We start from the raw sequence: 21,236 nt of genomic DNA, 5'->3' as shown, positions 1-21,236 counted from the left end.
CTCTGGGGGAAACCCATGGCCTCTGTTCCTGCTACTCCCAGTAACGGAGCAGGGGGCTGTGCTGAGGCCATTCCCCCCCACTGCCTGTGCCAGCCGAGCACCCCAACCATGTGGACCAGGGGGCCTTTCTGGCCTCCTTGCCCAGGGACCTAGCTACCTGACAAATGCCTGCTATTCCATGTCGACTGTACCACCCTGGGCAGGCAGGTCAGAGTCTGGCCTAGACCAGAGCAGCCCTGCCTGATCACAGTCCTGCCTGAGAATCAGCTTTCAAGAGCTCAATTCCATCTGAGGTGCCCACCAACCTGGGAAGGACATAATAAAACATTTCACACAGGATGGTCAGGAGTACCAGGACTACATCTATCTGTGGCTGGAGTTCACAGAGCAGGAAAACCCAACGACAGAGCTGAAGGATTAAAAAACCTGCCCGAAAACAACAGGCATCTGGGTGTGCGTGTGAGTGGGGGCGTGTGTGCATGCTGGCGGCGTATGTGCATGCTGGCGGCTGGTGCATGCGGCTGGCTGAGACGTTTCTCTGTCACATGCTGGGCTTTTTACAAGGGGAGAGAGAAAATGAGACCTTTGATGGACTCCTAGTGAGTCAGGTCCCCGTGTGACCCTCCCAGGGCCTATTCACCTTTGACCCACCACGTTCAGGATCCTCAAAGATGTGATTTGATTCTGCTGTTTATACTTCCCTGAAGTTTCAAGTTCACTACAACAAGCTAATATTGCTTCTACAATAAAACAGAGTGCTATGTGGAAGAAAGACACGAGCCACAGGCTCTGGAGGGAGTTCTGAAAGGTGTTCAGCAGCGATTCACACGGCAGCTCCCTGCGGTACTGGTCCCATGGGGACCGTGGGGTCTGTTCACTTGTTTTCTGTGTGGGATTGTTGGTGTTTTGTTCTGTCACCATTGTATGTGTGCTCAGTCGTGTCTGACACTTTGTGACCCCATGGACTGTAGCCCGCCAGGCTATTCTGTCCATGGGATTCTCCAGGCCAAGAATACTGGAGCGGGTTGCCATGTCCTTCTCCAGGAGATCTTCCTGACCCAGGGATCAAGCCTGCGTCTCTTGTATCTCCTGCATTGGCAGGCGGCTTCTTAACCACTGAGCCAGCCGGGAAACCATAATTTGGTACAATATACGTTTTTGTATACAGAACATTTTGTACCCTACCCACAGATAACTCTATACTTTTATTTTCAGATATGCATACTTATACATATATGCAGATCCACACGTACAGGTACACACACCCGTGTCTGCGACATCTGCTGGGTGCCTGCCTCCCTTTAACTGAAGGCACTTGGTGAGACCATGCTTCATTTAGTCATTCCCCTGCTGGTGGGCAACTTCGTGCAGTCTAACTCTTAAGGTAATACTCATGAGCCATGACTGATCAAAATGCAAAGACTTCTCAGAACACACAGTGAGGTCGGTTCTCATCTCCTTGCCCTGCCCAGTGGTGACACGCACTGAGTCCCCAGGACAGGGGCCCCAAACGTGCGTCACAGGAACCTCGGATAGGTTCTCCTGACTGATGCTGAGACAAAGACCCCAGGTGGCCTGAGCTGGGGACAATTCGTCCCCCTGAACCATACAGGCCAGGACCTCTCAGGAGCCAAATTCTCCTTAGACCCACAGTCGTTGGGACACAAACAACATGAAAATCACTCCCACATGCACCTTTACAGTAAGTATAGCATGAAGCACCATTAAATGTTCTCTAAATGGGGATGTAACCGTGTCAAGTATTAAAAATGTTAAAATACTTACGTTCCATTTATTCTTTTTAAAAAAACTATCCAACTCATTCTGAATGCAGAAGAGATTAAAGAGAGAGGGAAAGGAACAGTTAAAACTGGTCAGCAGGGCCAACACATGATGTCAGTGGGGACCTGGGGCAGCAAGCCAAACCCACCTGCCCTGTCTCCCAAGGGCCTGCTACCCAGAAATTTGGGGTGCTGGGCCCATCCCTCATAGCCACTGTGGGCTGGGGCCACTGGCAGTCTCGGGTCCCAGCCCCCACTTCAGGTTTGTGGGACTGTTGGCTCCACCCTGACCCCACCCTGTCCAAAGAAACCGCTAGGCACGGTTGACTGTGGGTATGTTTTAGTTGCTCAGTCGTGTCCAACTCTTTGCAACCCCATGGACTGTAACCCGCCAAGCTTCTCTGTCCATGGGGTTTTCCCAGCAAGAATACTGGAGTGGGTTGCCATTTGTTCTCCAGTATACTCCACTGTGGGACAAAACCAGAACTCCTCTGAGCAATGGCCCCTTCTTGAGGGAAGCCGACCCATCCTAGAGGTGAAGGGCCTGAGAGCCCCCAGCTGGAGAGGGGTGTAAGATCACCCCAAGTCAACAGGCCATGTTCTGTGCAGCTCCAGGCATCCCCCTCCCTGTGCTCAACTCTGACTCTGGGGCCAGCTCACCTCCCATACTCACGCCGAGTCCTGCAAGCTACTGGGCGGCCAGGTGCCCTCATAGTGGTGCTGTTCTGGTCTCTGAGCACCCAGAAGCTCTGAGTATACACCAAGGACGCTCACTCCGGATTCCCCTGCGTGGCTCAGAGTCCGCATGTGTGTGTGTGCTCAGTCACTCAGTCATGTCTTTGGGACTCTTTGGGACCCTATAGGCTGTAACCTGCCAGTCTCCTCTGTCTATGGGGATTCTCCAGGCAAGAATACTGGAGTGGGTTGCCATGCCCTCCTCCAGAGGATCTTCCTGACCCAGGGATCAAACCCATTGTCTCCTTCATTGGCAGGCAGATTCTTTACCGCTGATTCACCTGGGAAGCTCTCCAGAGTCCACGAGAATCCCATGGACAGAGAAGCCTGGTGGGCTACAGTCCACGGGGAGGCAGAGTTGGACACAACTGAGTGACTAAACGTCAGCAAAACTTTCTGTGTGTATATATGTGCATGTGCAAGCACATGATTTGCACAGACATGCATACAGACACATCACCAATCACTGTGATCTGCACAAGCTTGCCTCGTTTGACTGTGCTTTGCTATATCGCACTTTGCAGAGACTGTTTTTTACAAATCAAAGGTGTGTGGCAACCCTGCATTGAGCAAGTTGATTGGTGCCATTTTTTCCAACAGCATTTGCTCACTTCCTGTCTGTGTATCACACTTTGGTAATTCTCACTTCACTTTATAAACTTTTTCATTATCATTAATATAATAATTGTATGGTGAATACGACTGATGATCTTTGATGTAAGTGCCTCAGCTTGCTGAAGGCTCAGATGACCATTAGCATTTTTAAATTAAGGTACATAATGCTTACTCCATTCTTAATAGACTATAGTATAGTGTAAATGTAACTTTTAAATGCACTGGAAAAGGAAAAAATTCATGCAACTCACTTTATTACAATAGTTGCTGTATTGCAATGGGTCTGAATCTGAACTTGCCACACCTCCGAGATGTCCTGTATCTTAATCTGTATTTACAGGCAAAATGAAATGAAATGTGCTCACATGCACACAGTGGAAGATCTCTTTGCTTATCTGTTCTAATTTTGCCACAAGAGCATGGATTTTTTCAGATAAGCAGAACACGACTACATGCCTTCGGGATTTCTCCAGCTCAGAACCTCTTTTCTCCATTTATCAGTATTTTCCTAACTCCCAACTTTCAAACAGAAGACAGCCAGCAGGTAGGAGAACCACCCCCAAACCCAGAATTCATCTTCCCCACACTCAAGCCTCAAGGCCTTTGAATAGAAGCACAGCCACAAGGCACAGTTGTGCAGAGTGCTCTGCACCAAACAGAAACACATACGCATACACAGGTGTCTGCATACATGTTCATGCAAGAACACACAGACATACAGGCACACGTGTGCACAGAGATATGTCAGTACAGAAAGCACATACATGGACCTATGTACACATACACATGTCAACATACAGACGCCCAAGCACACACACATTCCACCAGCATAATCTGGAGATGCAGAGAAGACAGTGAGCCGAGAAGCCCCTCACAGTCACTCAGCTGTAAGGCTGTGCCCACTGTGAGAAGCTGACCTGGCCTTAGCTGGACCAGCGCTCCAGCCACCGTGGGATGGTTTGGAAAGCCCAGCTCCACAGTGACACCCAGGCCAAGGCCAGGTGGGAGCAGCCTGGACAGGGCGGTGCCCGCAGGTGGAGGCAGGAGCTGACACCTGTGCAGAGCCACAGCCTGCACTGGCTGCTTGAGCTCCGGTGCCTGCCACCACTTGGGGCAGGAGCTGTCCAGGGCTGCTGCCTTTTTAAACACTGTGCACTTGAACACCCGCGCTGTACCAGGAACCAGCATGGGCTTGTGGGCTAGATTTAGGAGAAAAGGGCAACACCCGCCTAGATCTGGATGTATCATGGGGGGTACCCAACCCAGCCACCTGCAGCAGGAAAAGCCTGGGAACAGGGCCCAAGCACAGCCTCAGACAGAGGAGAGGCACTCTCGTCCACTCCGCCCCTCACCAGCGGGTCGCCCTCGGGAAGGGGAGGTCCCTGAGCAGAGACCGATCGTAACTGGTCCACGGAGGGGTGGGCCCTCACAGGCCATCTGCGGGGATCCTGAGGCCTGCGTCTGTCAGCATGGAGCCTGGAGACACCAGCACCCACCGCCAAGGAGGTTCCCCAGCGTGGCTGTGGAGGATGCTGCCACTGCGGCCTGGGCCAGGGAGGGCTGAAGCAGTTCCCCAACGCCTGCCTGAGGAGTCAGGGCTGAGAGCAGCACTCAGGTGACCTGGGGGCCATACGGACCCATCCCTCTCAGGTCTGTTTGCAAGCATCTCCTTCGTGGACAACATCCCTGTCCACTGCCTAGGGCCTGCGTGGAGCCCCCAGCGGCTACACGTGCAGGGTCACAGTGGACACAGTCACTTGAAGGCTCGTGAGCCAACCCACAGGGAAGTGGGCAGCAGCTTAACACTTCCCACAGCTTGCTTAAATTCTCCAAACAGTGAAAAAAAAAATGAGGTTTGCTTTTCCTCCTGAGTTTATTCTTGAGCAGGCCTGGAGTACGCTGTGTGTTTTCTCTGTAGCTACTAATGAGTCAGAAGATGGCAGCGGGGAGACCTGACCACCAAGCACTGCCCAGAGCCCCCAGGGGACACACTCGGCCCGGAGGCGTGGCTGACACCCCGTCTTGGTGTTGTCCAGCACCGAGCCAACACCGCCTGTAGCTCAGAGCACACTAGACTTGACACCTGTTCTGCGTTTAAACATCTCGAAGCAAATTGTTCAAACAGTTTCCGATCTGGAGGCTCTAGAGTTCAGTTTTTAAATCTCCAGATGCCACGTCTATGAAACCCAAATTGTTAGCCAACACAGAAGTAACCTTATATACCAGTAACTGGCAAGCTTCAGCTCGAGTTTGTAAATAAATTTGGGTGTGTGGCCATGCCCACCCATCGGCAGCTTTCAGGTTACAAAAGAAGAGCTGAGTAGTTGTGACAGAAACCATGGCTTGTGAAGCCCTAGAGTTTGGCCGTTCATGGAAAACACTGGTTGAACCCTACGGTCCACAGGAACATCTCCGGGGTCACGGTTAAGTGTCGCTGGAGATTACCGGAGGGGTGCAGTAAGGAAGGCAGTGCTCCTGGAGGAAGTCCCCCCCACCCCCACCTGGACAGGTGCCCTGCTCACCTGTGGCCTGGCAGAAGAGATGGAAGGTCCCCAGGGCATGCACGTGCTGGGCCTGGTCGCTGAGGAAGGGCGGCAGCAAGGTGACCTGCAGGCGGCGGTCAGGCCCTGGGCCCGAGGCCGGCCAGGGGCTTCGGGGAGAGGAAGATGAGTCGGGGCCCAGACAGGACAGGGAAGAGGACCCCGGAGGAGGGAAGGGCAGAGGAGATGAGGCTGCGAGACAGAGGACAGAAAAGAGAGAGGGCTCTGAGGAGAAGTCATCAGGAGTGCACCGCATGCCAGGGAAGGAGAATGAAGCACAGGAGAGAAAAGGGGCCCAGGCCACGTGGGGAGGCAGCAGAGGAGCCGCAGAGAACCACGTCCCCGCATCAAGGATATAAGCTTCTGTTTATTCGGTTACTTTCCAAATGTATACAATTCAAAGTAGAAAAATAAAAACAAAGTAAATCTTATAAAACACAAATGTTTACACCAGAACGGTCAAATCCTATCATGCTGGAAGATGACATCGGCCACACAGGCACACACGCTCAGAGTTTATTGCTCTTTGCCACGGAAAGAAAGCCTCCTCTTGTGGGCGTCTGGAAAGCAGGAGGTGGAGTGTGATGTCGGTGATGATAGGACCGTGCGGCCCACTTGCACCTTGACAGATGGCGCCAGGCTTGGCAGGTCTGCGGCAGCAGCATGTGGGGGCTGGGGGGCTGTGGTCACTGGCCTGGCTGCCCCCTGGCCACCCAGCTCTTTTCCAGTTGTAGACAGCTCAATTAGGCCAGAGAGTCTGGGCAGGCAGAGAGCATGAGATGGAAGCAAAATGGAAAAGGAGATGTTCAGATGACCAAGACATCCTGGAGAACATTCTGCCTGAACAAGAGGTTTTCACCAGTGGCCATGGGCATTAGATTGTAACACGCTTGTCCTCTCAGCTCTGGGCTAGCCCAGCTCCATCCATAGCAGTCTGGGGCCCGTCCCTCCCTCCAAACTCTACCCAGTGTCGTGGAATGGTCCTCCATAGCCTTCTCCTCGAAAGAGTTAAGACAAGAGTAAAAAGGTACAGAAAGAAAAATCTCTGAAAATGATGCTTCCCTCAAGGAACAAAATTTTAAGAATAATTAAAAAAAGAAGTGTGATCAAGAGATGATTTTTGTCTACATTTCTAAAAGCGGAAAAGAATGCATTTAGCAAAAGTAAGTTTATCCCTGAGAATCTTAAGCAACGTAAGCCATACCTTTATCCTAATATACAACAAAATTCAGAAGATGTACATCTTCCAAATATTAAAACATCTGCTTTAGTAATTAAAAAAATAAAATGACCCAACACGCCAACATAATTAAAGCAAAATCCTAAAAAGTAATGACGTGGAAGGAAAGGTCCGTGCCAACCTGGACAACAGGTGATAAGTTACCAATCTGATAAACTAAAACGTCATTTCCAATCTGGAATTAAATTATCTTTCAGTGGCTGCTACGAGGAGGGGACGTTCATGGCCCTTCTTCTCAGACCAGTGGCAGTCTGGCCATCTTTCCGCCGCAGAGCGGCCGTGGGTGAGCCTGCGGGTGCGACTCCAAACGCGCCACCGACCAGGGAGGCCAGACTCGATGCTTGCTGTTTTCCAAAAGGACAAAGAGAAACCAAGTCACAAGTGCGACCCAAGAAAAAAGACACAGAAGGCTGAGGTTTGCTGACGACGGCTACCTACGCAGCACTGGATGGAGCACTGAACTGGCAACACAGAGACCCTGCGGGCGGCCGGAGCCTCAGTCCCCGTCCGCATCCGAGTCGGCGAACTTCAGCTCGCACTTGACGTCGAACGGCCGGTCCCTGACCGGGAGCTCGTCGATCTTCTGCGAGTCCTCCCGGTCAGTGGGCAGCCGGCTGGCCATCGTGTCCTGCTCTGTCTCGTAGCCGGTGTCCAGGGCTGGCTTGGGCTGTCCCCCATTCTGCTGGGAGAAGCTGCCCTGCTCCACCAGCGTCTCCTTCACACTCTGCTCAAAGTCTGAGAAGTCCGACGTGGGCTTCTTCTTCCCGAGGAGCATGGCCGAGCGGAATTTCAAGCACTGTCCGGGCAGGTAGCCCTTATAGCAGTTGTAGGAGACGAGGCAGAGGAAGAGGGCGAAGAAGAAGAGGAAGAGAAACATGAGGAGGCGGTTGTCACTGGACTTTAGATACAATGTCTTCTCCGAGTGGACTTGCGGGACCGTGTTGATGACGATCTTTGGTTCGCAGGACGTACTAGTGGGTGCCACGGGGCTGGATGGTGGGGGAACAGCACCCAGCGTGGTGACCTGCACGGCTGGGGTCTGAGGAAAGGAGACTGGGGTGGGCCCCACTGACACTCTGGGGGTGATCCGACTGCCTTCTGTCCGTGTGGCTGGAGAGGTAGAGGCCACTGTGGTTCGCTGGACCGTCTTGACCTCCAGAACATGCTTGGCCACCACCTGCAAGATCGTCTTGTTCTTGACCTTCTCCTCCGACAGGCACTGATACACCCCGCTGTCTCCTTCCGACAGGTTGAAGATGAGCAGGTTCTTTCTGCCTACCAAGCTGTACTTGGGGCTTTCGGCCTTGAGCACGCCGTTCTGGAACTTCCATACCACCCGGGCCAGGTTGGACTTTTGGGAACATTTGAGTTCTGCTGTGCCGCCATGCTTGAAAAAATGCTGCAGGTAACTTTCTTTAATTTTATCTGGAACATTAAAATAAATGTGCACAGCATCAACAACCCTGCTCAATACTTCTCTCAAAAATAGGTCAACACGTACAAGAGGACACAAGAATTTCACCCAGTGGAGCAACATGGAATCTTCCAGAACAGCTAAGGAGATAAAGACATGCATGACCAAAAAGCAAAGATGAGCTCCCAGTGGCAGCCCTGGGGGACGGGGAGAACTCCCAGGCCAGGCAGGCTGCACAGCAGCCAGCTGTGCCTTCTGGTGGCGGCGCCAAGTCAAAGGTATCAAACTTCTGCTAGCAGCTCGGTGGGCCTTGCCCCCTCCTCCTAAACCTGTCTTAACTGATGACATCTGTCAGGTTAGGGATGGGAGCCCAGGGCACACCTGCCTTCAGCTGGAACATGCCTGATCTCCTGGCAGGGGTGGGATGGGAACGCGAACTAATCTCTCCTGAGCACCTCCCTCCGGCTCACAAGAAGTGTGTATGCATGTATGCTCAGTTGCTCAGTTGCGCCCGACTCTTTGTGACCCCCAGGCTCCTCTGCCAGGCTCCTCTGTCCATGGGATTCCCCAGGCAAGAATACTGGAGTAGGTTGCCATGCCCTCCTCCAGGGGATCTTCCCGACTCAGGGATCAAACCCATGTCTCCTGCATCTCCTGCATTGCAGGTGGATTCTTTATCCACTGAGCCACCTGGGAAGCCCCACAAGAGGTGTGGCCCCAAGCTAAGCGGAAGAGAGAGGCATATCAAGAGTGGACGTCACGGTTTGGGATGAGAGTGCCTTCCAGTAAACACACTCTGCATGGCTTCGGCATCCTGTTTTGCAATACAAGGGACAAAGAAACATCACAGGGGTCTGCCACGAGATACTCGACCTCTGTTCCGAGTAAAGAAAGAAAAACAAAACGTGCGAAATGCTACAACAGCAAAGCGTCATGAAATGGTTAGGAGACCCGGCTGCCCCTAAAGGGGAGGTGGCGGGGACGGGCAACTTACCAGGGCAAGTGGATGCGTCCCCATTCATTTCCTGAATCAGTCCCCTGAAAGACAACGGGGCACAGTTACAGGGTGCACACGCGTCAGGCCGTGGGGCTGGGCTGGGCACCAGCTTGCCACACACAGTACCTGCTGGGGCTGTCAGTCTGGTGCAGGGCGACACAGGCGGCCACGGCCGGGCTCCAGGCGCAGTAGGGGTCCCGGGCAAGCACGCAGTCCTCGCAGGTGCCATGCTTCCCGCAGAAGGCCACAGGGGCCTGCACCACGCCTGAGTTGGAACCGGCATAGACAAACTTCCTGCCCTGTGGGTGTGAAGCAGACAAGCGCAGGGGGCATGGGGTGGGGGCAGCCTTCAAGGGCCGGGTGCTTCTCTAGCTCACAGGGAATGGTGACAAGGCATCTCCCCGAGCTTCTCGAAGAGGCAGTGGTACGAGGCCAGGTTAGATCCTGGACAGATCTGCATAGCAGCATTGTGACATCATGGGCCGTGTGTGGTTTTGCGGGCTGGGGGGAGTCCACAGACTAACTCAGAGTACACTGGGCCTTGGTCCAAACTCCTCCTCCTCCTTCCGAGCACCCACCCTCACCCTACTTGCCAGAAGTGCTTCTCTGCACCTTCTCTGCCAGCTCCATGCACAGGAAGATGCACTAGCCTGACACTTCTGGTCGCCCTCCCAGCCTCACTAGGCAAGAGGCCACAGCCTCCAAAACTCAGCTCGTGTTCCCAACACGTGAACCCCAGCACAGAGACGACACATGTCAGTGTGTGAATCCAGCGAGGCCGCAGTGAACATCAGAGGAGAGCAAACAGAGTTTTAATAAACAGAGTAAGACAAGTGAGGAGGCAGTCACTGCTCTCGCGTCGACATTTACGAGAAATGAACACAGCTAGGGAAATGGAGAGCCATGCTCAGAGTGGCCGTGAGTGTCAGTCGCTCTGTCGTGTCTGACTTTTTTGTGACCCGTGAACTGTAGCCCTCCAGGCTTCTCTGTCAATGGGATTCTCCAGGCAAGAATACTGGAGTGGGTAGCCATTCCCTTCTCCAGGAGGTCTTCCCGACCCAGGGATTGAACCTGGGTCTCCTGCACTGCAGGCAGATTCTTTACCATCTGAGCCACCAGGGAGAGGAGCAGAGAGCAGGGCAGGATCCTCTGTGCTCCGCAGCACTGGGCCTGGGACCCATCCCTCTCAGGCTGATGGCCCCAGAGCCCACAACACAGAAGGAAAACTGGGTGCCATTGGGCAGGCTGATTTTTCTCATTGAGCTCAACTACAACAAAGGCTGCCCTTCGGCGTCCACCTGAAGCCCACCAGGAGACTCAGGGCTGGCGATTCAGAAGCTCAGCATTTTCTCTCTCCTTCCTGGTGAGTCACTCTCACCTTGACATTCTAGAAAGGCCTTTGTTTAATGTCAAAAGATTGCCAAGTTTACATGACGCTTCGTATTTGAGACTCAGATGAGACACAGCCTCTGTCCTCGGAAACGCGTTTTCAAGTAACCTGTCTGGCTGGAGTGCAAAGTCCCTGGGTGACCCCAGATCCCCTGGCCTGTGATGTCTCGAAGGCCCAGGGGTCACAGACCCACCGTGTGTGAGCACAGTTGAGAGAGAGGGCAGTGCCCCTGTGATGGCGTCACACTGTGAAGACAAGTGACAGAGAGCCAGGCCCAGTGCTGGCCTGTCCACGTAGGCAGAGACCTGGGCACTGAGGCCAGGAGCACCCTGTATTCGTAAGAAGGAATCAGGACGACATCTCAGATCACAGTTGGGATCTGTGACTCGGAGGAGAGGAAAAGTTTGCTGGGATGACTGGCCCAGCGGGCAACTTCAGCAGGATCCTATAGAAGAGCCCTGGCGAGGGTGTGGACACTCCTGCAAAGTGGGGCAGGTGGTCTGGGTTGGGGAGGGGGCAGCCTGTCCCAGGCTGGCTCCATCCCCCCGCCCAACAGTCCACTCAGCCTCCAGCCCTTGCTCCCCAACAGGGCAGGGCTGAGCCCCCATGACTGCACCTGACCCATCCCAATGAATGTGGAACAGTAAAGTGGCCTGAGACCTCACAGCAGTGACCGCAGCAGGCAAGGCCCACGGGTGGACAACAAAGTCAGTGGGCAAGAGGGAACTGGGTGTCTATTTAGCCTCAGAGCATTACTTGCTCAGTCATGTCTGATTCTTTGTGACCCCATGGACTGTAGCCCACCAGGCTCCTCTGTTCATGGAATCCTCCAGGCAAGGATACTGCCATTCCCTTCTCCAGGGGATCTTCCCAACCTAGGGATCAAACCCAGGCCTCCTGCATTGAGAGTGGATTCTTTACCATCTGAGCCACCAGGGAAGCCCACAGTTGCCCACAACTAAGCGTCAGCCACTGCGGGGGCTGAATGTGGCCCCCAAACTCTTCAACCCCTCCCTCCAGGAGCTGGGGCTTGGCTCCTGGCCCCCTGGGGTGGGCTGTTCCCACTGACCACAGAGTGTGGGGATAACACAGTGGTCCAGTGGCTAAGACTACATACTCCCAATGCTCCTGGGTTTGGGCCTTGGTCAGGGAACTGTATCCTGCATGCTGCAATGAAGATCCCACATGCTAAAAGTAAAACTGGACGCAGCCAAAAAACAAAACACAAAAATCAAGAGGTCACACTGACTGCACCTTCCTGAGACAAAGGTCATCTCCCCAAAATGCTCAACATCAATCTAAACACAAGAAACACCAGGTATGCCCAAAATGGAGGGGCATTCCACAAAATGCTGACCAGTGCTCTCCAAAAGTGTCAAGGTCACCAAGATGAGGGCAGATGGGGAGCCATCCAGACCGGGGGTACTGAGGAAAGGTACCAAGGCCACGTGTGGCCCTAGAGTCAGAAAGCAGGTCATGGGAACGTGAGGATCGGGAGTGTGGAGGTGAGTTAGGGTGCTGCTGCCAGCAGACCTGCTCAGGTTCGATAGGAGCGCTGGGGAAGGGCTGCAGGACTACTCTACCTCAACTCTTGCGTGAGAGAAAACAAGCCGGCCGGGGACCACCTGGCTCCTGTGAGATGTGCTGAGTATGCACATGCTCAGGCCCCCACCCTCTGGGGGACTGTGCCCTCAGCTGCAGCACTGGGCTCTCATCTCTGGGTCCACGCGTGGGTAGTTGTGGGTGGATGTGGCCAGAGCTGGAGGGACTCCCGCCTTTGCTGCACAGGTGGTATCTCACCATTACAGAATGTTCCCAGAAAAACCACACTTAGCCTGGCCCCTGGACCCAGGGCACGCCTGCCATGTACACACCAGAGACGAGAGCAGGCCTGTTCATGCAGCAGGGGAGAGACAACCCCAGTGTCTACCAGGGGGTGAATAAAGCAGATGGGTATGCACAGGATGGAATGCTACTCAGCCCCAAACAGGAAGGAGATCCTGTCAGCTGCTACAACATGGATGAACCTTTAGGACCTGATGCTCAGGGAAACAGGCCCACCTCAAAAGGACGAATGTTGTCGGATTCCACTGACACGAGGTGGTTCTTAGAGCAGTCAAAGACACAGAGGTGGAATGCAGAGGGGTGGGTGCTAGGGGCTGGGGAATGGGAGGAAGGAGACTTCGTGGTTAACGGTATGGGGTTTTAGTGTTGTAAGATATGAAGTTCTGGGGATAGATGGGGAGGAGGGTTTCACAATGTGAATGTATTTAATGCTTCTAAGGTGTACACGCAAAAATAATTAAAATGGTACAATTTATGAAGTGCATTTACCACAATGCACTTGTTGTGAGAGGACAGGAGGTAGAGACAAGGGACTCCCCGACCTGGTGGAGGCTGTGTGCCGGGCCATCCTGTGCTCCCCCAGCCCTGTGGTGCCTGCTCATTAGCTTTCTGCAATGAGGACCAGGCATGAGTGACCCAGGAGAGCCTGCTGGTGGGGAGTGGGGAGGGAGGAACTGGTGTCTTTTCACCCCAAACAGCCGCTTCCTGCTGCCATGGCAGCACAGCCAGCATTCCAAAGCCACCCTGAGCCCACCAGCCCAGGAGGTGTGGGACCCCATGACTGCACAATGTGTTTTCATCTGTTCTAGGCAAATGAGCCGGGCCCCAGCGCAGTGGGGGCTCCTGTGGGGAAAGGTGATTCCCTCCCTGGGGCTCCAGGCTCCCTCCCGGGGTGCCAGCCTCCCTCCTGGGCCACTTGACCATTCCTGACTGCAGGGAGTGAGCAAAGGACTGATCTGTGAGACCTTCCAGTAGGCGATCCTGCCCCCATCCTTCCCGTGGGATCAGTGACCACAAAGACTTGGGTCAGGATGGCAGGGCCAGCTGGGTCCAGGAATGATGTCTTGTGGAGCAGAGCTGAGCCCTGCTCTCACCACATGTCCACTCTGGGGGCCCGGCCTTAGTTCTGATGAGTATTTGACCATTTGGAGGCCTTAAGCGTGCTTGGCTGAAGCACCCAAGCAACATGGTGGTGGCAAGAAGGGCGCCTGGGTTTCCTTATTTCAACAAATTGTACAGGAGAGCGTGGCGAAGGGTGGCCAAAAGCACTGCTCGAGAGGCACAGATCTAAGTCTGCGAGCCTAACTCCCCCAGGCTATTCTGTCTTCCTTCCCTTTCAGAATTGGAGGGAGAAGACACACACTGCAGGGGCCGAGAGGGGAGGGGACCCTGCAACAGGAGACTGAAAACCAGATGCAACTCCTCAAGCTCATGATGAAGGGGAGAGGATGAAAGCCCACGTGCAGCATTTGCAAATGCAAGCCTGACCAAGACGTCACCTTCTTTTCTTTCTCACCTGCCTGTCAGGGGCCCAATCCTGCTGCCCACAGCCCCGGGGCTGAGGAAGGGCTGAGCCTGGGCCCTACAAGCCACATGTAGCTCCCACCAGGACCCAGGGCAGGGAGGATGTTCTGGGAGGCCAGAGGAACAACCTCTTGCCAGCATGAAGGGAGGAAAGCTCAGGAGTGCTGTGGGTCCAGAAGGAAAATCTCAACAACAGGGTGACACCATATGAAGTGGGACAGGCCAGTCTGGTGCCCCTAAGCCAGGCTTTACAAATGGGGACAGGTGGGAGAGGCTGAGTGATGGGGGGCCCTGCGGCAGAGGGGAATGTGACATGTGGCCAGGTGGCCAATTTCTGGTGCTGACTAGAGTCTATCAGCCCAGGGGCCCCAGCATGGGGGACGTCACAGGGCAGGGCTGGGACCCTCCCAGAGGCTGCCAAACTTCACTGCACAGAGGAGGAAACAGAGACAGGACTGCCCCGCCTAGGCTCACAGCCACGCACCTGGAGCTGGATGTGGACGAGGCCACATGAAGCCAGGCCCGCGCTCTGCTCCATACTCTCTACCCCAGCTGTAAACCGGGAGGCACGTTTCCCAAAGGCCGCCTGGTATGCACAGCTGAGGACCGTCTGTGGACTGCAGGGCAGATCCAGCCCGCGTGCTGCTTCCGGGCAGCCCACCCACTAAGAACAATTTTCACATACCGAAATAGTTGAAGAAGAATCAAAAGACTAACATTTTGTGATATATGAAAATTTCGGGGACTTCCTTGTGGTCCAGTGGTTAAGAATCCGCCTGGCAATGCAGGGGATGCAGGTTCGATCCCTGGGTCGGGAAGATCCCCTGGAGAAGGGAATGGCAACCCACTCCAGTATTCTTGCCTGGAGAATCCTGAAGGACAGAGGAGCCTGGTGGGCTATAGTCCATGGGGTCACAAAGAGTTGTACACAACTGAGCGACTAACACTTTCACTTTGTCTTTCCTGTACCCCACAGCTCACGGAAGAACTTTCTGTAACAGCCTGAAGGTAGGTTCATCTGGGCCAGATGGACGACGGGGCCTGCCTGGCCCAGCCCGCCCTGAGGTCACTGAAATGTGGGGCTGTCCTGCCAGCCCCCGGGGACTTACCTTCTTGGAAGACAGCAGCAGGCTCTGGATGGGCTCGAAGTCCTGGAAGAGCTGAGTCTCCTCAATGATGTGGATGTCATTCTCAAGGCTGATGGCTTTGTGCAGGGCTCCCCGGTCTGCAAGGTGAAAGCTGCATGTCAGTCCCCAGGAGAAGGGGACGGTGCTGGCGCTGTTGGCCACAGCAGCAAACAGTCACCCTTCTGCCTCCCGCACCTTCCCCCAACAGGAGGCTTAGAAACAGATGATGTTTTTGCGTTAGACTCACAAAGGGAAGAGTCATATGCAAAATAAACAACTGGACACCCAGCTGGCATGGGTCATCCCCATCTTTTTCAGAAAAAATAAACAGCTCTTTGTTAAGTCCAATACTCCCCATCAGAATGGTCGACACTGTGTCATCCAAATAAATGTGACGTGGTTCTTGGGCACCACAGGCCTCTGGGGGTGCCAGCCCACCAGGAGCCCCAGGCAGGGGCAGCCAGGGGCTGGGCAGCACCCAGGGCTGACCACAGAGCCTGCCCACTGCTGCTGCTCCTTTGCCTGGTCACCATTTCCATTCCAGGAAACTTGTGTTGGCATCTACGGGCCACCAGGAGAGGTGTGTCTCCCACGGCAGGTCAGGACAGGTCTCGAGCCCAGTTGTCACTCAGGGAGGCAGGACATGCCTGTCTGCAGCTCTCACCTCACCTCCATGGCACCACCTGGCCTCCCTCTACACCAGCCCAGACCCATCAGACCTGAATTTCTAGATCTGGGTCAGGACCTGCATTTTTAACTGGCGCTCCAGGTGTTCTGATGGTCACAGAGATCTGAAGCCACCCAGGTGTGGGGACTTCTCAGAAATCTTCCCACACACTAACAAATCCTCCCACTACTCGGGCACCCGGGCGAGATGCTGGCTCCGTGTGGCAGAGATTAGCTGGTCTTCATTGTTTGGTTGCTCAAGTCATGTCTGACTTTTTGTAGTCCTATAAACTGTAGCCCACCAGGCTCCTCTGTCCGTGGGATTCTCCTGACAAGAACACTGGAGTGGGTTGCCCTTGCCTTCTCCAAGGGATCTTCCCAACCCAGGCATTGAACCTGTGTCTCTTGCGTTGGCAGGTGGATTCTTTACCACTGAGCCACCACTGGACGTACCCGTGTTCTTACCCAGGGACCCACCTGTGCTGACAAACATGACGTCGTGGATGGTTCCATCCAGGGCCCGGGCCCTGTCCACCACAATCTGCGTGTAGTTCACGTCGCCTTTGATCAGCCGGGGCCTACTGTCTATCGGGGTCACGGAGTCGTCCATCAGGGGGTGGTCTTTGACGAACTGCAGGGTCTTGTCCGGCAGGTTGAGCGAGCTAGAAAAGTTGGCCGCCCGTGCCTCCCGGTTGATACACTGCAGGAAATAGATCAGCCATTACCGTGGGCACTCGGGCGCGCAGCATGCACTCATACAAGAGTCGAGGCTTCCCCGAGGTGTAGAGCTTGGGAGTACACTGTGGATTTCTTGCCAAGATGGAAACACTGAGCTGACCTTTCCCCAGGTATCTAAAGACACAGTTATACAGCAGGTAGGCAATGCAACTGTCTTTTTCTCCACAGGACACAATGGTCTCTCGTGATACATAGTCAATGAAGTTATTTTCATCAACTCATAAATGAAAAAAAATCGTGTCAGACGTCTGAAACTGAAAACCACACATTTCTCTTTTGATAGCTCTCCCAGAAGAGAAGCCTGGAAAAATGGCTAAAAACAGTCCAGTTATAAATATAAACAGCATAAAGGTCGAGAGCATGAAGGTCCTTTTTTCTGTCCTAGCTCCTAATTTGTGTACACCAAAATTCACGACCACAGGTGAATGCCTTTTGCTTAATGACATGCAGGAAAAGAACTGACCCGCCAGCGACGGTGCACCCACAGAGGGGGACGGTCCTGGGAGGGAGTCCCAAGCCTCAGGCCACTCTCCCAGGTCACAGTCCCACCTGTGGACCACGTACACGGCCCGGCTCACCAGGCCCATCATAAATGGATGCCTCACATCAGCCTAGATACCCACACCGATTTCTACATAAAATTTACTACTTTTAGGGAAATAAAAAATGTGACTCATATTAACGAATGGAGAGTAGCACTCATCTCTCTGCCAAGAAATCATGTTTCTCTGCAAGACACAGAAAACGAAACAGATCTAATTCTATTGTGCAATGTTAATCCCACAAAACATCCGGTGCCAGCCAGAACACCTTCTCGTTCGGGCAGTTTACAGCAACGGCTGTGACACAGCACACTGATGAGAAGGACCCAGGAAGCAGAGAGCGTGCCCCCGGCCCTCCCCGCTCCCAGGGGGAAGTCCGTGCCCACTCACCGCCCCGGGCCGCGGCGTGGGCACAGCCCCGTTGTAGCGCACCCACTTGGTGTGGGACTGCTCCACCGTGGCGCTCTGCATGTACTTCCCACGGGAGAAGACCGCCTCAGCCGTGGACAGGTTGTAGGCGCACACGGCCGACAGCCCCACGTTGTTCCTGGGGAGGAGGGGGTGACGTGACTGCCCTGAGGCGGGGGGCAGGGCACGGGTCGGGGGAAGGAAAGTGCGGTGAAAACACCCCACCCCTGCCCGCCTGGAGCACTCACAGCTGCGGGGTGAAGACCCCGTAGAACACGGGTTCCTTCAGGTCCGCAGACCTGAGGACGAAGACATCCCGCAGCACGTTAAAGACGAGGTTGCTGTCCGGCCGGGAGCAGATGAGCCTGGCCTTCAGGAAGGAGGTCCACTTCTTCTGTAAGGTCCTCAGGCCCCCCTGGTCCCCCTGGAACCCCAAATACATGTGCAGTGAGAGGAGGGGAGGCTCCCCCCAAACATGAGCCGGTGACGAGGGATGTACTCCAGCCCCGAGCAGCTCTGCCTCAGTGAAAGGAAGCTGAGGCCAAAAAGGAAAGCCGGCTGCAGACCACCAGTGACCCCAGCAACCCCTTCCGTGCCAGCTCAGGTCATGGATTAAAGCACAAAACCCAACCCACAACAACACCTCAACAAGCAGTCACCCAACTGCAGACAGAACAACTGTTGGATTCCGCCCGCCCTCGGCGTCACGAAGTAGACGCCCTGCTGTCCTCCTGCGCGGTCACCGCTTTAGCCCTTTGGCTCACATGCACCTCCAGACTCAAGACCCATCTGTGAGCGACCAGCAGAGCCAGGGGCTGGTGGACACACAGGCTCCCCAGTCTGTCTCTGGCCAGTGTGCTTAGACAAGGTCTCCCTTAAAAGGCATTCCTCAAGGAGATCAGATTTTTACTTCCTTCCAGCTCTCAAGCTATCTGCTGAGATCCTCTGGACCTATCAGGTTCCCCAAAGCACTCTTTAGTGAACGGAGCACTAAGCAACAATCATGGAACACTCCTAACATGACTGGGTCTGGACAGAAGTACTGAAACTCTGAGTACTAGACACAGAAGATCATGAAACTGAAAGTGTCCACACTCACTCTGGACACAGTGAAAACGCACTCCCCAACCTTTATGTTGGAGTGGAAAAACCCCTAATTACAATGTGAAAGTGGAAGTGATAGTTGCTTAGTCACATCCAACTCTTTGTGATCCAAGGGACTGTAGCCTTTCAGACACCTCTGTCCATGGAATTCTCCAGGCAAGAATCCTGGTGTGGCTGCCATTCCCTTCTCCAGGGGATCTTCCCGAACCAGGGTCTCCCGCATTCCAGGCGGATTCTTTACCGTCTGAGCCACCAGGGATAGATTTTGGTTAATACAGTACAGGAAAACTAACTTCCTATAAACTGGGAGAGATTTAAGGAATGTGTTAAGAACAGAGCCCTGAGGACAGAAAGCCAGTCACTGTCACACACGGGCTGGTGCTCCTGTGGTCCCCAAGGCGACCTGTAGGAAGGATGAAGGCCGAGCCCAACAGCCCATCCACACCACTATCTGTAGTGTGGATGAATATGAGGAAGGAGACAGGCACCTCAGAGGAAGTGTGGAGCCCAGGTGACGTGCTCTCCCCAAGTACAGGGACCAAAGAGAAAAGCGGGGGTGGGCTCACCTTGCAGACCCTCGCTATCCGGGGGATCATCAGCTTGAAGACAAACTCGTACTCCACAGACACCTCCGTGAAGAAGAAGTACACCCTGTCGTCCCCGAGGTCCTCGCCCTCCGGGCTCTCTCGCACCACGTCAGCAAACACGAAGCTGGGCTCTGCAGGGACGGACGCTGTGATTAGCCCCGTGCACATCAAGGGCCCCGGCACCCCCCGTCAGAATGTGGGAGGCTGCCTGTGCCATACCCCACACAGACTCCAGGGCCTAGGGATGGTGACGGGGCCCATCTTGCCCTCCTCAGGCTAAGGAGAGGCTGGAGGTGGGGGTTCTGACACACAACCTCCCAGTCCAGCCCAAGAACTGAGGGCTGGATCTCTAAACTGGCAGGCAGCCTGGAGGCAACAGGGAGCCAGACCCCACCATCCCTAGAGACTCACTGGGAAATATGCTTTTGCTGGTTTAAACAGCCCATCCCTAACAGAGACAAACTCCTGACCACCAGATCCAGGTGCCCCAAGGCTCTAGCAGGCTGGCCAGTGCCCAGGAGAAAAGTCTCCTGTGAGTAGCTGTGAGCCATCTGATTGCGAATCCAATGTGGACACGTGACATCCAGGGATAACGGTATAATGTCACGTGCTGATCTAACAAGCCCAAGGTTGTCAATCTGAGCCTTCCAGATCTATTTTCAAGGAAGGGTAAAGGCAAGGTTAAACCAGCTCACAGGTGGCACTAGTGGTACAGAACCTGCCTGCCAGCGCAGGGGACATAAGAGACACAGGTTTGATCTCTTGGGTCGGGAAGATCTCCTGGAGGAGGGCATGGCAATCTCCTCCCATATTCTGGCCTGGAGAATCCCATGGACAGAGGAGCCCGGTGGGCTGCAGTCCACAGGGTTGAAAAGAGTCAGATGTGATTTAGCACACAACCAACTAACTTAGCAGAGAAGAAAGCAAGTCCCCAGGTGCTGGCAGTGGAGCCCCGAGTGGTTCCAGCAGAACCCCCACCTCACCGGGCCTGACATGAACCCCAAGACACAGGAAGGTGAGCCGCAGACGCCTTCCCATGAGGCTGGGAGCCGGAAGAGGGCGAACTAGAACGGGGGCTCTGGTGGAGAGGGAGCCACCCCAAGCACAAACACACCTTCCACCACGCGGCCCGCTTCTTACCATTAAGCCAAGGAATTGCATACTCTGTCCTCAGAGGACTGTGTGTAGAATTTCGGGAGATGATAGGTTCACTTCCCAGAAAGTTGTACGACGTCCCGGAATAAAGCTCTCCATCTTCAGTGACCCAGGAGGAAAGAGGAAAAAGGGATCGAGACTAGTGTTGGTGACACGGCGATGCCCCCGCACCACTTCTCCTTCCAACCTGACTCAAGGGAACAGAGACACCACCGCCCTGCTTCTGGGTGCATGTTTCTGTTTCCTGAGTCTTCTGTTTCATTTCTGGACGTGGGGGACTTTGTGCCCATGATAAACTGTTTGGGGCAACAAGCGACAAGCAATTCCTGCATCCAGTAAAATGACAAACGCATCAGTGGGTGCACAGGGGGCCCTGGCTTGCTGGCCCTGGGTGTGCGAGCGCAGTTCAAGGCAGGCCACGGCTCAGTCACAAACGTCCTCTGAACAGAAGCTTCCTTCAACCTGCCCGACTCATCCAGGTGGTCTGCACAGGCGACAGATACAAAATAACCTGTCCCCAAATCTAACCAGAAGACTGCGGAGGTTGCTGTCTATCCTTCTGAACAACGAATCCAAGAGCTCTAGAGAGACTCCTGGACCTTCTGTGTGGACGGTGAATATGGGCACCAAGCAGAGGGGGTCACTGCAGAGGAGGAGGAACGGGGCCGCCTGGGTCCAGGGGGCCAAGCCGGGAACGCACACCGAGAGCAGGACTCACCGACCATGACAGACGTGTAGCTCTGTGCTGGGTCAAAGGGACACCTTCCTTTGCCATCTTCATTTTTCCCCAGAAATTTGAAGGATGTTAAGTTCTATAATTGAGCAGAA

The 21,236-nt window shown here is 54.3% G+C and overlaps 1 protein-coding gene across 12 annotated transcripts in view; it reads right to left on the bottom strand.

Moving 5' to 3' along the window:
• The window catches only part of SEMA4D (semaphorin 4D), a 126,504-nt gene that overhangs the window by 7,398 nt on the left and 97,870 nt on the right, over positions 1–21,236 (bottom strand). For 7 of the 12 annotated variants that reach the window (XM_059889298.1, XM_059889300.1, XM_005210464.5 and 4 more), the window contains 10 exons: positions 21,127–21,220; positions 20,394–20,507; positions 19,233–19,384; positions 17,811–17,986; positions 17,545–17,701; positions 16,352–16,574; positions 15,191–15,306; positions 9,449–9,621; positions 9,320–9,363; positions 6,019–8,336 (listed from right to left, as the gene is read on the bottom strand). In XM_059889298.1, the coding sequence (XP_059745281.1) occupies positions 7,408–8,336; positions 9,320–9,363; positions 9,449–9,621; positions 15,191–15,306; positions 16,352–16,574; positions 17,545–17,701; positions 17,811–17,986; positions 19,233–19,384; positions 20,394–20,507; positions 21,127–21,220 (2,178 nt within the window). In that variant the 3' untranslated portion in view covers positions 6,019–7,407. 12 annotated transcript variants of the gene reach the window in all.

The sequence above is a fragment of the Bos taurus genome, chromosome 8, assembly GCF_002263795.3.
Source record: "Bos taurus isolate L1 Dominette 01449 registration number 42190680 breed Hereford chromosome 8, ARS-UCD2.0, whole genome shotgun sequence".
NCBI classification, from domain to species: domain Eukaryota; kingdom Metazoa; phylum Chordata; class Mammalia; order Artiodactyla; family Bovidae; genus Bos; species Bos taurus.
Note: the sequence above shows the minus strand (reverse complement) of the source record. Positions and strands in the feature narration are given on the sequence as shown.